Below are 17,756 nucleotides of genomic sequence, written 5' to 3'. Positions count from 1 at the left end.
ATCTCTGCCTCTTGGAAACACCTCCAGGGATGAGGATCCAACCACCTCGCTGGGCAGCCTGTGCCAGTGTTTGACAACCCCTTTGGTGAAGAATTTTCTTCTATCTAACTTAAACCTCCCCTGGTGCACCTTGAGGCCATTTCCTCATGTGCTACCACTTGTTACTGTCCTCTCCTATGAGGACAGACTGAAAGAGTTGGGGCTGTTCAGTCTGGAGAAGAGAAGGCTCTGAGGTGACCTAATTGTGGCTTCCAGTATCTGAAGGGGGCTACAAGAAGGCTGGGGAGGGACTGCTCAGGATCTCAGGTAGTGATAGGACTAGGGGGAATGGAATGAAGCTGGAGGTGGGGAGATTCAGGCTGGAGGGGAGAAGGAAGTTCTTCCCCATGAGATTGCTGAAGCCCTGGAATGGGTTGTCCAGGGAGGCGGCTGACGCCCTGTCCCTGGAGATGTTTAAGCCCAGGCTGGATGAAGCTCTGGCCAGCCTGATCTAGTGTGGGGTGTCCCTGCCCATGGCAGGAGGGTTGGAAATAGATGATCCTTGTGGTCCCTTCCAACCCTGACTGATACTATGATACTAAAGAGACCAAACCCCACCTCACTCCAACCTCCTTAGGAGTTGAGGAGACCCAGGTGGTCTCCGCTCAGCCTCTTTTTCTCCAGACTAAACAACCCCAGTTCTCTCAGTTGCTCCTCACCAGACCTGTTCTCCAGATCCTCCATCAGCTTCACTGCCCTTCTCTGGAGCTCTTCAGTGATCAGCAACTGGACTGAAGGGCCTGCAACACAGTGTCTGTGAACAGAAACGTTCTGAGGTTTAAGTCATTCTGTGGCACTTTCTTCTTTTCTTCACTAATTCCATCAGAGTCCTCAAAAACATCACAGAGCGAAGCAAAACCCCACGGAGCTGGCCAAATGTCATTCCTGCACGCAGACTTTGAAAGAAGAGTTAAAACTTCAGACAAGTTTCCTTTCTTTTCCAAAACTTTATTGGGTAGACATCACTGGATGACATTGTAAAACCCCTCTGTGTGCAAGTGAACGAACTGTACAGCATTTTGTCTTCCCACAACCCATCAAATCCACGCCCCCACCCCCCACCCCGGCCCGCTCCCCATCGCTGAATATTGATTCTAAGACAGGTGGACTGCATTCAAATGCTACTTTACATTCTTCCATTTCATCATGGGGAAGCACTTTATTTTCAGTTGGGTGGTAACAGGGGCTTAGGGTATCAGTGGAAGTGAAAGGAATGCCTTCAACGGAAACCGAGCACCCTGAGTTCGGGCTCAGGAACTTCACCCGCGGTTCAGACACCGGATGCGTCGCAGAGTCTTTGAAATGAAACTGCCTACCATGATGGTGATTGTATTGAGCAAAGTGAAGCAGTACAGAGACAAACCTATCACTGAATACTAGTGAGGTAACATCTGGAAAATAAAACTGTTAAAAAATTCACTTAAACTTTTCAAAAGGTCCTGGCCAGCAGGACGGACATTGGCAGAACACCTTCCCTTGTATCCGCGCACGCACGTGTGCACGTGCAACCTGTGTCGACTACAGCTTTTTAGAGGACAGGGTTTTCAGTTATACATTCATCAGTTTAAAAGTCAGACATCACTATGGCAGATTTGACAGCAGGCTTCAGTGAACCGTCTCTACACCTCCAAAAATTAAAAGGCACTCTGAAGAGGGCAGCGAGAAATAATGGACAGAACACTGGCAGGACCTAAAGCAGCCCCAAAGGCAGCACGCTCAGCAGAGAGCACTGGTACACCACTGGGAAAAACAAACCCCAAACAACTTAAAGATGGATTCTTTGTAAAATATTGCCCAAGACTACCTAATGTTTTGCCAAGAGATGTGGTTGAGGCCCCATCCTTGGGGACATTCAAACTTGATGTGGCCCTGAGCAACCTGACCTAGTTGGAGATGTCCCTGTTGGCTGCAAGGGGGTTGGGTAAGATGACCTTTGAGGATCCCTTCCAGCCCAAGGCATTCTGTAGTATCTCCATCAAGTGATTACAGCATGAAGAGCCTTGCTGCACTACTATCCAACAACAACCACAAAAATATGGTTATCTGCTAAACAGAAGGGAAAGATAAGGGAAAAACCTTATCAGCATTTTGGTTGTGGGCCCGCTGGCTGCAAGGGAAGAATTTCATTTGGGGAAAGAACTTGTTAAAACAAACAGTAACTCAGAAGAAATATTTTGACACATGGTGCCTCCTATTCAATGGGTTATAAAGTAACTTAGTTAATGCCTAAATCTTGGGAGATAATACTGCAAGAGAAGTTATTAAGATATCTGTAAGAGTGATAATTCACTTACAATTTTATTGCAATACAACTCTAAATCAAATTCCCTATCACCCAAACCTTCAGATATGCAAGCTGAAACTTAATTAAACACTCATCTGGGATGCTTCAGGAAGAAACAGCATTGCTAGTGACAGCTGAATTACCTGGCTATGGTTCTGACAGACTCAGGAATTTCAGAAGGTTCCAAGAGATGCTCTTCTCATCTTAATTTCTCCCTCTTTTCCTTCCTTCCCACACACTTGGTGGAGGAAATGTACCACAGCCAGACAAAAGTGGGACTCTAAACTGGGCAGAGTGGCTGACAGCCTCTCAGGCTGTGCTGCCATTCAGTGAGACCTGGACAGGCTGAAGCTGGGGGAGGGGAACCTCATGAGTTCAACAAGGACAAGTGTAAGGTCCCTCTGGGGAAGTACAAACCCAGTTACAGTACAGGTGAGGGTCTGATCTGCTGGAAAGCATCTCTGTGGAGAAGGTCCTGGGAGCGCAGGTGGAGAAGTTCCCTCTTGAGCCAGACAGTCAGTGGTCTCCTGGGGTTGCATGAAGAGTGTGGCCAGCAGGTCAGGAGAGGTTCTGCTCTCGCTCTACTCTGCTGTGGTAAGGCCACAACTGAAGGATTGTGCCCAGTTCTGGGCTCCCCAGTTCAAGAGAGACAGGACACTACTGGAGAGAGTCCAACAGAGAGGCCATGAGGATGGTCAGGGGACTGGAGCATCTCTCTTACAAGGAGAGGCTGAGACCTGGGCTGTTTAGCCTGGAGAAGAGCAGACAGAGGAGATCTTACTGACATTAATCAATATCTAAAAGGGTTAGGTCAAGAGAATGGGGCTGGGCTCTTCTCAGTAGTGCCCAGAGACAGGACAAGGGGCAGCAGGTACAAACTAGAACACACACAGGAGGTTTCACTCAAACTTAAGGAGAAACTTCTTTACTTTGAGAGTACTGTAGCCCAGGCTGCCCAGAGAGTTTGTGGAGTCTCCTTCTCTGGAGACTTTCAAATCCGACCTGGGCACGTTCCTGTGCAACTCCATCTAGGAGAACATGCTTTAGCAGGGGGGCTGGACTAGATGACCTCCTGAGGTTCCTTCCAACCACTACCATTCTGAGATTGTGAAAACCATGCCATGATCATGAATCTACAATGAACAGATCTTCTAAGCATCATTTTTCTTCTGAACCCCCTAGCATTAGTCACTTCATTTCCTGCCTATCTTTCTATAGCTTCAATATCTTTTAAGAGGTCAGGTCTATCAGAAAGTCCTACAATTCCAGATAATCTCAGCACAGTAGCTCATTCTTGGCACCTGACTTCCAATAGATTGACAAAAGTGGGAGCTCAGTGCTTCCATCTTCATGAATTAGTGCACGATAGAGCCCCGGAGCTTGAAGGTAACATCTACTACAGAGGTTGTGGTCTAGCCTGACTTCAGCTGAACACTCTTCCCCAAAGAGTTGCATCTTTTCAAGTGGTTGCAGACTCACAGCTGGCTACACTGCAAGACCAAACTCATTCTGACAAGAACAGCAGATGAATTTCTGCAGAAGTTTGAAGTGAGATAGAGGGGTGGGGGCACAGCAAGTTAAAAACCTCAGAAATGAGATCATCAGAATGAAAATACATATGCCTGATGACTTTTGTAAGTCAGGAGAAGAAAACTTCACTAACACAACAATTATCAACTTTCTGAGCAAAGCAGCATTGGTTCCTTTGGCTTAACCTGCCTGCTGGAGTCCACAAAACAGAACATCCCATATTGCTCTATGGAGGGGAACCAACACTTCCCTTTGTTTCAAGCAGTAAGGCACTTACACAGTGAAAAGTCCTCATCATACAAAACAAGCTCAAGGCTGGAATTCAAGTGTTGACCACATGGAATTGCCTACTTTCAGGTTTTATAACTTCTTAGTCATCTAAGAACTATCCTACAGAAAGTTCTGAGCACTGATGCCACCTAAGTTTGTAAGCAATTCCAAATGTGGTCTTAGCAATTGCTTTCTGGATGAACCCACAGTGTTTTGGCCAGCACTGTAGTTGTGCCAGAAATCTGCACACTGGAAAGGCTGTGATCCATCATCTCACTACCCTCCTGCCATTCAAACTGACTCTATTCTAGAGGGAATTCTTCACCTTAAAGTATAAGCAGGGGAAGAATTCTCATGCAGTTGTCACAGAATTAGGATAAAGTTCAGCTGGGACAATCTCCTCAGAGGTTTCTCCTGTTGGGTTCCCTCCCCCAATCCCCCACCCCAGCACCTATTATCCTTATCCCTCCCACAGTCACAGCAATTATCAAATACCTTAAGAAGTTATTTGGACTCAGGTGGTTAGCTATGTAACAGAGACAAATGTGCTGTTTCATTACATGTAAAATAAAAAACCCCACAAAATGAAAAGCCCTGAAGAGGAAAGACATATTTCAGCACTTGGTATTTAAGTAAAGCATCACTGAAATGGCTTTGTAGGGGGGGGGGATCACATTTGCCAGGTCCCATTTTACCTTCAGCCATTCTCACAAGTCACTTTCAAAATGATGACATATGGAAGGGAAGGAGTGTAAAACACATGGAAATAGAGTAAACATGTCATGCTGAGATAGTAAACAGTGAACTGCAAATCTAACCCCTGTCCTTGCAATTGCTGGATGTGAAGCAGCAGCATGTAAATTGATCTGAAAACCTCTTAAGAGCACATTTTTGAAGCAAAAAGATAGTCCATGACTAAAGACTGACGCCTGCTTCTTAGCCAGAGCTTGCATAAGGCATGAAAATGCTTCTTGACTGCACCAGCCCTTTTTGCAGGACAGGTGTAAAATACCTGAACAGCTTGTGTGGATGCTGTAAGGAGACTTCCCTTCTAGAAATGAGGTAAACGTGGCATGGCATTCGTAACATCACACTCAGTGGAACAGGAGGTGACCATTTCAACAACACTGTTTCCAGGCTGACAAGTGTTCAACAGGATGAACGCTGCAGGGGGTGAGCATGCAACAGTGCTGAAGCAGGGATGTGCAAAATCCAGCTTTATGCTTAAAAAACCAACCCCAAACCCACCCCAAAACCTAATACTTTTTACACAATCAATTTCTTCTGACTCAGATTAGCCAAAGCACTTCAGATTGCTTTTGCAAGCTTTCATAAGCCAAATAAGGTCCCAAAAGTGGTTTGCTGGCTTCTGGTGTTGTTTGATGTTTGCCCAATAGGCATTTATTAATAAACCAACTGGTGCTAGAACTCTTTTTTTAAAGCATATATATATATATTTAGAAATAAACAGCTGGAAATACACTTAGAAATGCAAGTCAATTTTTTCCCCCCCTAGGGAGTAATTAAAGCTTATTACACATTTTTACCTTTGAAATCAGAGCATGCCCTCCAAGATCAGTTTTCATTTCCCTACCTTATGGTGTTTCACTGTCAGGCTAAGAGGGGCATCAGTGATTAATTGCCTCGTATGAGAGCTCCATTCCTTACTGGAGAGAGACTGTCAAGATCTGGAGCCCTTATGCACACAAAGGAAGAATCAGCCAGGAAGCTGCAGTCCTGTCTAACTGCAAGAAGCTACATTTGCTGTTCTAAGACAAAAACAAACCCAAACTGAGGGTATTGTTTCCTAACTTATGTGAAAACACTGCTAGGCTTGGAGCTGAATCAAGGCTCCGCTGGATTTTCATGTACCAGCAGCGAGATAAGCTACCAACCAGATCAGCAATGCAACTCTGACAATGCTGTGTGCCACCCTGTTCAAGTTTCTGTGCTAAGTCCAAAAGATACTGAAGAGTTTTAATTCCAGTTCTGGCACTGTGCTAGTGTCTGTTACACTGGAGGAAGCAGGATGTTCAGGTATTTAATCCCACCTATGGATGCTGGTTTTAATTTGATCAGTGACTCAGAGCACGAAGGAGGTCTCTCTCATGTGAAAAGCTTGACCCCTGACAATTTCCCTATGGCCTGAATGTCATTTGGAAGTTTTCTCCTATTCCCTGCCCTCTCCTGCACTTACATGACAGCACTGGTATCTCTCTGCAAGTGAGGGGACAAGCTCCAAAGTAGTTTGTGCTTCTTCAGAAGTGAACCAGAATTTGAAGTGGCTGCACAAGGGCTATTGACATGCTTCCTGATATTTCTATCAAAGTATGTGTGAGCAAACTCCACACTGCATAAAAACAGGGCTGTGACTGACATCAGGAATGGAGCTGACCCTCTGAAACTATCAGGCTGTAAAACTGAGAGCAACTAAGAAATTATCCAATATAGTTTCCTCAGGCAGGATTCTTTTCATCAGCAAGAGAAGAGTTAGATGACAACAGTAACAGCAATCCACATTTCTGATCTACAACTTGGGCCTACACAGTTATCATACCGAGGATGAAGATCGATGTGAGGTTTGCTTTAGAAACAAAACATCACAAGTGAAATTTAAAACCCTCAAGAGTCTGCATGGCAAATTGTTTGGCCATTGAATATTAAACAGTCTCTCAGATCTAACTGGCAAGAGAAACTCTTCAATCACAGGAGGATTTGTATTCTGACAGAGTTTCTGCCCTACCAATGCACCACTCAACACCACACAAGCTCTGGCAGTCTCTGGAAGAGCAGAAAGCTCCTTGCCTAAAAAGAATACCTGATGGTGATCCAAACCACCACCGAGTTAAGTTGGCAACAGGCCCTGCAAATCTGTACTTTCAAGAAAGTAAAACTTGACATTGATCAATGTTTCAGAACCAGTAAAATAAAACAACCGCTAAGGCGCCAGGGAGTGAGGGAGTCAGCATCAGTAACACCAAGAGCCAAAGATGAACTCCTCCTTCCTTACACACTTGTAATGCTCCAGAGGAAGGTAACAGATCACACACAGTGATTCACTGCATTCCAATAACACTGGAGAGATGTGAATGTGCTGTTTGGGACAGACATGGTGAGGCTTCTTTGTACAGAGCTCAGACTGATGGGTCAGGTGCAGTGTGAGGCTCCTCACAACTGCACTTCTGCCTCTCACTTCTATCAGCTTCTTATTCTCACCTCCAGTCACATGCACCTGGATAAGCTCTGCAAATATACCAAACACTGAGGACTAACATCAACTCAGACTCATCCTGCCACTGACATGGCTGAGCAGCCCTGAACCTTGACCCAATTAATGAAATACAGCTAATTAGCAGAGAAAGTGGAGAAAGGGAAGGCAGTCCTCTCCAGACTGGTGTATCCAGTCAACCCTCCCCAGCAGGCGCAGGTACACACAATGGTGCTGCCAGGAGGGTGCCTGCTCTGACCTCATGCCTGCGAAGAGGTCCAAGCAGGTGGGCAAAGCCATTTCCCAGGCAAGCTTGAAAGAGAAGGCTAGAGCTGAATGGATTTAAGCATTTCCAAGTCCGAATACAGATATCCATCAGCAACAACTTTGCACAAGGATAAATAATCTTAAATATCAAATGCAATGAAAGCAAACCCAGTGATCAGTGATGATCAATGGACAGCAGCAGGAATTCTGCCTTAGCAGGTTAATTCAGCTGCCTGATGAAGTTTACAGCTAATAAAGGTGGGGTAGAACAGCCTGATGGTTTCCTCAGCGTACAGTCACACAAAAAAGACCCAGTTAATGAAAGAGAAACATCCTTGGACTTCTTTACAACCAAGTTCTCTCAAAGTGAGAGATCAATGCTTGTAAAACAAACGTGATGCATGTAAGAGTGCCTGAGGTATGAGCAGGGCTGTTTAAAAGCTAACATTGTATTGAATGAAGTTCTGTACTACCGAGATTTCGGTTGGTTATGTGCCATAATATTGATGGAAAACTGTATTTATGTACTTAGTGGGAATAGTTTTATATGGATGGAAAGAGACTTCCATATCCCTACCTTACCTAGCTCCTGAAATATTCCCTTGTTCTATGGAAAAGCAAAAGCAAATAATATTTGTCAGTCCTTTTGTTTCCCCCCTCTCCGGAGAACGGGAGGTTCGACTCCCTCATTTTAACAAGGTCAAAGATGCCTGGTTTTGCTATGTGTAGAAAATGAAGAACCATTTCCCTTTGATTTTAATCTGTTCTGATAAAAATCAACATGGCCCAGGTGAAATGAGAAGGTAGGAGTTGAGATGTGTTCTCCTTTCCTCCACTCAAAGAATATAAATGAGCGCAGACCTACTGTCTTCCTTTCTACGCTCTTCATTCTAGCATCCTCATTTCAAAGCTGACTGTAACTCCCATCAGAAACTGAAAATGGCAACCACAGCAGAGTGAAGACAGCTCCAGACTGTGAGAATATCACACTTCTTTCGAAAGAACCAGGAAAAGAAAGGAAATGAAGCCACTGAATAGTTAATTACAGCTAATCTCAAGTACTAAAATATGCTCAAGTGGAACAGTTTGACACCGCGTTACAGACTGCGCTGCAAATCCCAACCTACCTCTATCTCACTCTCTGAGGTCTGAAGGTTTTTTTTTTCCCCCCTAAATAATACAAAAATATCTTCATTATTTGACATTTAAAGAAAGGAATAAAAATCCCTGAGTAAGCCAAAGACAACTAAGAAGTATAGCTTCAGAAAACGCACTCAAAACCCAAGACCGATTTTAAGGCAGCTTTCCAACCTCAGACAGAACACAAACAGCAAACTGATGTTTGACAGCAGAAGAAATCAAGTTCCTAAGTGGACTTGCACTGACAATAGGCTTGGAACTTCTAAATGTCACTGCTTCTCCACTTCATTTGCAGATGTCAGAAAGGTGCTATTTCTGCTCTAAGGTCAACAGGGGCAACACGCCCTCAAATCCAAATGGAACTCTGAAATACCTGTTGACAGCTACGGTGTGCTTGTAGCCACTGTTTGAAGAAGAAAACAAAAGCAGGAGCTGGCAGAAAACAAGCACACTAATCAGCTGTGGCAAACTGATCTTTATCTCTCCAGGTAAACAAAATTCATCAGATTCTTCCACTGAGGCTCTGAAGTCAACGTGAGCATCTTGTAACAGCACTACGGTGGTGGGGCAGAATACTGCTCACTCCAAAATCCCACCTGAGTTCTGCTTTAACAGCAATTCTCCAAGCACAGCACATCTTCTCCCAGGACATGCTACTTTTGCAGGCCTACATTTTGAGCCTACACTCAATTAGGATGTTGCCCATCTCCCTGCTTCCCCCTCTTCCCATATATATATATACACACACACACAAACCTATATATATTCAAACACACACACTGAAAAAAGTACCTTCACAGTACAAATCTGTACAGTTTCTCTCATTCAATTCCTTTCTTGAGTCTTTCAGTGTTCTGCTTATGCAAATTTATTTGCTTCTATTTCCTTAAAAGTTCTATTTATATGATAAATTTGCATTGTAACTAAAAGTAGGAAAAAAACCAAACCAAACAAGGTCTTCTCAGTAGCTGATCCCTAATGCTGATTTATGTAGCTCTTGTGGGAGCACACTGAGGAGGAGGTCTGGCAGCAAGCAGTGGTACTTTGAAGACAGGAAGGAAGAGCAAGGATGGCTCTTCAGATCTGTGATGTGCCACAGAGAAACACTGGAAGTGGAGAGCAAGAATGAAATGTTTTCTTAAGAATTTGTGAACCCTCCCCTCACGCAAAATTCACAGATTTTTCCTCATGAGACATCCAGTGGATGCTCTAAGGTCTTTGTAGTCTATTTAAACACAATGTGCTGTTTAGGTTATAGAACTTCTAAGCCAATCCTCACACAACTGGTGTGTAACATCTCTATTGTATGCCAAGCTGTGGTAGTTTGAGGCTATGCCTTTAAAATTGTCCACAGACCTTGAACAGAAAAGTAGTAAAGTGTAAATAAATCACTACTGGGTGTAAAAAACTACCACACAAGTCTTTACAGAAGAGCAGGTTTCCAGCATGCCTGCAAACCCACTTCAGGGCTATCCTGGGACAGAACAGGCCACTGACACTTCTTGTTACCTAAACCTCAAGGCTTTTTTTTCCTGTACTGGGAGATTTTGCTCTTCCAAAAAGAAACAACACCACCAAACCCCAAAATAATCCCAATCCACATGAATAGAAATTAGATACCAATCAGCATATTTGTAAGTATCACAAAGCTTCAGCACTAAGGGTATTTCTCCCTCAGAGGCACTGCAGTTTGGTGGTGGCAATCCACACTCTTTGCCCAGGAGCAGGAGGACTCAGAAGCTAACCAGCTGTCGTGCTCTGGCATGTGACGGGGTTTCGGTATGCTGAACAGAATGCTGTGTGATGGAAGTTATTTACAGAAGTAGTTTTTAATACCAAAAGTAGTATGCTCAGTATACAGTAAGAGTGCAAACACTTCTAAGCATTTCCCCCTTAAAGGCCAACACTGAAGTTAAACAGAGCACATGGTTAGCAGTTAAAACGCTTTCTTCACAGGCCAAGTCGGTAGTAAGAGTTGTGGCTACAATACAGACTTTGATTGTCTAGCTCAGAAACTTAGACTCAAAACCCCCCCTCCAAAGTAAATAATAATGAAACAAACAAAAAACACCAAAAAAAAAAGAAGGGGAAAAAAAAAACCCCAAACCAAACCAACAACCACCAACCACCAAACCCCGAAACATCTACAAAGCAGCAGTCAAGGGGGGCCCATCTTGTTCAGAGCGCACCAGAGCAAAGAGGCTTTCTGGTCTGCAGTAGTGTTTTCGGCCAAGGGAAGGTGGCAGGAGATGCTGCATTCTTCCAGGGTGGTGGCTTTACCAGCACTGTATTGCTCTGCTGCTCAAAGTGCATATAGCCCTTGCAGGACCAGCTCAGTTCTGCTGAGTAAGGCCCATCCTTACCAGCGCATACCTGTCCGTGACCTTTTCCTCTGCTTTTTACAAAGGCAATAGATAGGAAACACAAATAAACCTGCCAAAAGAGAAGAGAGGAAGAACAAAACCATGAGTAAATGCAGTCCATTGTGTGTGGCACTGCTCCTGCAGCGAACATAAGAGTATTCAGATGTGGCTTTCGTGGCTCTCCACAGCTCCCTGAAAGGAGGTGGGAGTGAGGTAGGGTTTGGTCTCTTCTCTCTCATACAAGGTGAAAGAATGAGAGGAAATGGCTTCAGGTTGCAACAGGGGAGGTCAGGAAAAAATTCTTTGCTGCAAGTGTGGTCAGGCATTGGGACTAGGCTGCCCAGGGAGGCGGTGGTGTTCCCATCCCTGGAGGTGTTCAGGAAATGTGTGGACATGGCAGTTTGGGACATGGTTTGATGGCCTTGGTGATGTTGGGTTGATGGCTGGTCTGGAGGATCTTAGAGGACTTTTCCAACCAAAACAACTCTATGATTCCACAGATCTATCTTTAGTGAATCCAACTAAGAACACTGATGCAGGGGAAAAAAGATGTATACTTTTAGCCTAAAGGCTGAAATTATCAGCAGGATTTCTTCCTTAGCCAGCTGCAGTTTAGAAAGCTGTCGCAGCATTTGGGTTATGTGCTGATTGGTTATGTACAATCCTCTAAGTGTAACTCTCCTGGAATATTTTGACTTTATTAGACTAGACATTAGGAAGAAATTCTTGCCAGTGAGGGTGGTGAGGCACTGGAACAGGTTTCCTAGGGTTTGTGGATGCCCCCTCCCTGAAGGTGTTCACAGCCGTGGTGGATGAGGCCTTGAGCAATCTGGGCTAGCGAGAAGTGCTGCTGCCTATGGAGGGGAGGGTGGAAGTAGATGATCTTTAAGGTCCCTTCCAACCATTCTGTGAGCATGCTTCAGAGCTGGGCATACACTGCCAATCTTCCATGGAGTAAGCATTTTGGTGAAGAGCTGTGGAGCAGCATGATCCCCAGTTGACACGTTACTACCAATAAAAACGGTGGCTGTGCACTCACATGAGCAAAATGACACAGCTATCACTAGGGCTCATTTCATCTCTGCAGGAGAATCCAGTGAAGCCAGGCAAAGGGCAGATTTGCTAGAATAACTGCATCCACATGAATACAACCACCTCACCAGAGCCCTCAGACCATATCAGGTGAGTTCACAGGAGTGGGTTTTGTGATGGACCCCAATTTGGCAGCCCATGTGCTGAATTTGATTGATCCCAATTTGAGATTGACTCATTCTAATTTGCTCTTTTGTTGGTGGTGTACCTTCAAGCTCAAGGGCTCTTGGGCCTAAGCCTAGTGCCCCAAAAGGTCTTGCCATGCATGTGCCCCCTTAAATGCCTGATCCACTGGGGTGATTAAAGGGAGGGTCCATGTCAGCCAGCCCCAGGGACTATGTTTAAATTACTCTGGCCCTTTTACCAGTTTAATTGTACTAGTTAAAAGATTTTGTTGCAGAAAACCAAGTGACTGTGAGGGGGGAAGCTAACAGGCATAAAATGCAAGTAAGAAAAAAAGAAAGACACTAAAGAAACAAGTTTTTTTAGCAAGAAGTCATGTCATGTCCTCTGCACTGAAATGAAAGCTGGACTTTGTGTGCATCTTCTTGAGATGCAAATACTGAGACACCATACAGAAAGAGCTGCAAAATCATCATTCACATAGGTAGCTCTTACCTATTACAACAGCTATGGCTCCCAGTGCCAGTCCCAGAACCAGTATTAGGGGTGTGATGAGTAATTTTCCAGCTGCAATGCAAAATTCATTAAACAGTTCAAAGCAGGCATTTTCCCCTTTCCAACCATTTGTATCTTGACATCAGACTCCCCAAAGCTGGTTGATTTTGTTTTCTTTTAATGCTCCATCAGGACTCCCACTTACAAACCCATCTTACAAATCCAGCTAGGAGCTCTCACCACCCAGCCAGCTCCCTGCAAACATTGCCCTTTTCACTCCCCCTCACAGCTCTCCCAGCACAGCTCATTTTGTACGTGAATGGTTAGCTTGCATTTACTTCAGCTTCCATTCTGAAATCCTTCAGGCACTGGAATCCTTCAGGCACATGATAGCTATAAAGCCACTATCACTTGGCTTCTCCAGATTCCTACTGTACAGCAACCACCCTGGAATGAAGCCAAGGAAACCTGCATCTTTGAGAGTTTAGGTTAGCTGAAGGCGATGAGAGCATCGCCTGGAAATATGCTTCTGCTTGCTTTAAAAGGCTGTGGTGAAGTCCTCTTGTGCAGTTGTGGTTTAGGTCTAAGTCAAACCACAGCCAAGTCTATTTTGGATCAGCATTTAAGAGGATATGTTGCTGCTCTTACAGGAGTAAGGCAGCAAGGTTGTGCAGTGCACTGACTAGAACAGAGTAAGCAGAAGTAAAACATGTTCATATTCTTCTTTTCTGCTGAGTTCATGATCTGTACAAATGCATGGAGGGAAGGCAAGGGTCATTCTGGAACACTTAAGTTGAAACTGGTTGAGTTCCCACCCCTGGAGGTGTTTCAATGAGGCAGAGATGTGGTGCTGAGGGACATGGTTTAGCCCCAGACTTTGCAGAGTTAGAGAACGGTTGGACTTGAAGATCTTAAAGCTCTTTTCCATCCTAAATGATTCTATGATTCTAAGTTTGCTGATGACACCAAGCTGTGTGGTGCAGCAGACAGCTGGAGGGAAGGGAGGCCATCCAGAGGGACCTTGACAGGCTGGAGAGGTGGGCACAAGCCAACCTCATGAAGTTCAATAAGAGCAAGTGCAGGGTCCTGCAGCTGGGTCGAGGCAATCCCAGGCACAAATCCAGGCTGGGCAGTGACTGGCTGGAAAGCAGCCCTGAGGAGAGAGACTTGGGGGTGCTGGTGGACAAAAAGCTCAACATGAGCTCTCAGTGTGCACTTGCAGCCCACAAAGCCAACCAGATCCTCGGCTGCATCAGGAGAAGTGTGGCTAGCAGGTCGAGGGAGGTGATCCTCCCCCTCTACTCAGCCCTGGTGAGACCCCACCTGGAGTACTGCCTCCAGTTCTGGAGCCCCTATTACAAGAGGGATGTGGAGGTGCTGGAACATGTCCAGAGAAGGGCCACGAGGATGATCAGAGGGCTGGAGCACCTCTCCTATGAGGACAGACTGAAGGAGTTGGGGCTGTTCAGTCTGGAGAAGAGAAGGCTCCGAGGTGACCTAATTGTGGCCTTCCAGTATCTGAAGGGGGCCTACAGGAAGGCTGGGGAAGGACTTCTCAGGATCTCAGGGAGTGATAGGACTAGGGGGAATGGAATGAAGCTGGAGGTGGGGAGATTCAGGCTAGATGTGAGGAGGAGGTTCTTCCCCATGAGAGTGGTGAGACCCTGGAATGGGTTGTCCAGGGAGGTGGTCGAGGCCCCGTCCCTGGGGGTGTTTAAGAGCAGGCTGGATGAGGCTCTGGGCAGCCTGATCTAGTGTGGGGTGTCCCTGCCCATGGCAGGGGGGTTGGAACTAGCTGATCCTTGTGGTCCCTTCCAACCCTGAATGAAACTATGAAACTGTAAGTTAAGCCTGTGTTTGAAGGATCACCTCAAGGAAGGGAGGAAAAGTGAGTTGGTTGTTTCTCTCTTCCCTGTCCTTCCCTCTCTCAAGCCACTTGTATCTGATTTCAGTCAATGGATGACTTCATTTAATAATGATGTAAGCCTCTCCATAACCTAAGCCACTGATTTGGACAGTCTGAAGGAAAAGTGAGATACTTTGGAAGTATTTACAGCAGTTACACGGATTGGTGTTTTCCATGCTGTGATTCAATTGCTTTTCAAGTTTCCTAAGGGTTGTAGGTGGCAAATATGAATTCCTAGAAGGAAAAATATTGGCAAATACTATTAGCATTACTCTAGTTGCTAGGCATCCTAATGGCAGGCTTTCTTGGGACTCCCCTGCACTGCATTCTATACACACAGGAGCTGTCAAAGGAATTACCTAAGTGTAGGCAGGAAAAGGAATGTGGAGTGATGGAAAACCTCAAGAAAACGCTATGAGTGATTAAAAACACTGAGATTGTTAAAGGCTCTGGTGAAGTAAAACCTATAAAAGATTGTTTCAAGCCATGAACACTCTTTATTAACAGCCCTGCAATTAAAATGTTAGAAAATTAGGTTGTTTGGCATCAAAATTATTCAAAACTTGAACCACTGAACTGGGCACCAAGTATGTGGAAGCAGAGCCTGCAGAAAGGGCCAAGCTAGCTTTCAACTGGGGTAATTTCTTTGCAGACACAAAGAATGTTTCCTAATCAAACTCAGTTTAAAAACTTGTTTACCTTTGACAAACTAACTCAGAGCTGAAACAAAGCATGCATAAGTGCTTTTTTTCCTTCTGCCTGTGAATATTATTTCACAGTATCACAGTGTAACTTAGGTTGGAAAGGACCTCGAGGATCATCGAGCCCAACCCATGTATTGTGCAGTTCCAAGATCTTACAGGGGAAAACAAAAAGACCTTTCAGCATCACTGGACAGAATCTGCTTATGGTTAACCAGGGCAGTCTAAAGACTATTTAAAATCATAACAGCATACCTTTTCTTCTTATACAGCTCCCACATTTGAACCCTTTATCTTTCCTTATCTTTGTAAACTAAAAGTAAGGAACAAGTTAAAACAAGATGAACGAGGCTTGCACAAGCTGCAGCAAGAGTACAAGCAGCAACAGCAGCAAAACAGCAGATATTTATCTCTCACTTCAATTATCTCTATCAGCATTGGATGGAATAATGATCAGAATTATTTTGGTTGAAAAACAGCTTCAAGTCCAACCACTGTGTAACTCTGCCAAGTCTGGTGCTAAACCATGTCCCTCAGCATCAAAGTGAACCATGCAGTTTAAAGGTTCCTTCCAACCCAAAGCACCCCATGATTCTGTTCCCCAGGGAACATCTCCAAACCCCATGTCATCCATCCTCCTTTCTACACATCTGCATTGAACATTTATACCAAGCTCCACATTCACACATTATTTGTCAGTGTGAAGGATTATGAGGCTCTAAAATCAGGGGGAATCATCACACGTCAAAAAACGCCACTGAAATCACGACACGCTCGAAAACGCCACTGAGACCAAGGACACTCAACTCCCCAAAGCTCCTCTGTCCTATGTCTGTCAGCTCCAAGACTGCTGGCAGAGCAAGCAAATGTAAAACCTGCCTCAGACCTGAATAAAGTATTGGGACATTTAATCCATGTGGTGAACTCAGCAGTAGGTTCTGACAGCCGCTGTGGTCATGCTCAAAGGTAGTTTTTAAGGACAACTGGGCTGGATGGAGCCTTGAGCAACCTGGCCTAAAAGGAGGTGTCCTTGCCCATGGCAGGGCAGTTGGACGTAGATGATCTTTAAGGTCTCTTCCAGCACAACAACAGCTGACATTTCATCACTAAAAAGAATAGAATAGAATAAACCAGGTTGGAAGAGACCTTTGAGATCATCGAGTCCAACCTATCACCCAACACCATCTAATCAACTAAACCATGGCACCAAGCACCCCATCCAGTCTCTTCCTAAACACCTCCAGTGATGGTGACTCCACCACCTCCCTGGGCAGCACATTCCAATGGCCAATCTCTCTCTGAAGAATTTCTTCCTAACATCCAGCCTAAACCTCTTCTGGCACAGCTTGAGACTGTGTCCTCTCGTTGTGGTGCTGGTTGACTGGGAGAAGAGATCAACCCCCACCTGGCTACAACCTCCCTTCAGGTAGTTGTAGATGGCAATGAAGGTCTCCTCTGAGCCTCCTCTTCTCCAGGCTAAGCAACCCCAGCTCCCTCAGCCTCTCCTCACAGGGCTGTGCTCCAAACCCCTCCCCAGCTTTGTTGCCCTTCTCTGGACACGTTCCAGCAAGTCAACATCTTTCCTAAACTGAGGGGCCCAGAATTGGACACAGGACAGATTTTCAAGTGTCCCTTGGTTACCTTGTTGACAGAGTACTTTCTGCCTTGCTTCAAAAGTGCATTCACCCAAGCTCTTTGGCAATCTTTGATGATACAAGGGCTGGAAGATGATAAAAGGGCCTGAAACACCTCGGTTATAAGGATAGACTAAGGGAGCTGGAGTTGTTCAGCTTGGAGAAGACTCCTGAAGTCCCTCCCAACACAAACTATGATTCTATGCTCTCTCCAGGTTGCTTATATGCTATTAACAAGGGTTAGGAAAGAGCAGCTTTCAAAAGAGAATACCATACTTATTTGAACAGTCTGCCGAAAGAAAAACTACAAATGCACTTAGAGATCACCTTGTGCACGACTAAACAGGCCCTGATGTAATTAGGGTGTCAGGTAGTGACAGGACTGGGGGGAATGGAACAAAACCAGCAATGGGTAGATTCAGATTGGATGCTAGGAAGAAGTTCTTCACTGTGAGGGTGATGAGACACTGGCACAAGTTGCCCAGAAAGGTTGTGGAAGCCTCATTCCTGGAGGTTTTTAAGGCCAGTTTGGATGTGACTGTGAACAACCTGCTGTAGTGTGAGGTGTCCCTGCCCATGGCAGGCGATTTGGAACCAGATGACCTTTGAGGTCCCTTCCAACCCTAACGATTGTGTGATTCTAGACCTGCCCAGCTCCAATCGCCTGGCTCCGCAGCTCTCCACAGGGCACGCTTCTGCACTCA

At 45.2% G+C, this 17,756-nt stretch overlaps 1 protein-coding gene across 2 annotated transcripts in view; it reads right to left on the bottom strand.

Annotated features, from left to right (window-relative positions):
- Positions 1 to 10,548: 10,548 nt before the first annotated feature.
- The window catches only part of RNF217 (ring finger protein 217), a 55,426-nt gene continuing 48,218 nt past the window's right edge, over positions 10,549 to 17,756 (bottom strand). For both annotated transcript variants that reach the window (XM_068162344.1, XM_068162343.1), the window contains 2 exons: positions 12,812 to 12,883; positions 10,549 to 11,171 (listed from right to left, as the gene is read on the bottom strand). In XM_068162344.1, the coding sequence (XP_068018445.1) occupies positions 11,098 to 11,171; positions 12,812 to 12,883 (146 nt within the window). In that variant the 3' untranslated portion in view covers positions 10,549 to 11,097. The remainder of the gene's footprint in view (positions 11,172 to 12,811; positions 12,884 to 17,756) is intronic.

This window comes from Melanerpes formicivorus, unplaced genomic scaffold (assembly GCF_026170545.1).
Source record: "Melanerpes formicivorus ecotype bairdi unplaced genomic scaffold, bMelFor1.0.p_v2 SCAF_63, whole genome shotgun sequence".
Taxonomy (NCBI): domain Eukaryota; kingdom Metazoa; phylum Chordata; class Aves; order Piciformes; family Picidae; genus Melanerpes; species Melanerpes formicivorus.
This window is presented reverse-complemented; position numbering and strand designations above follow the sequence as displayed.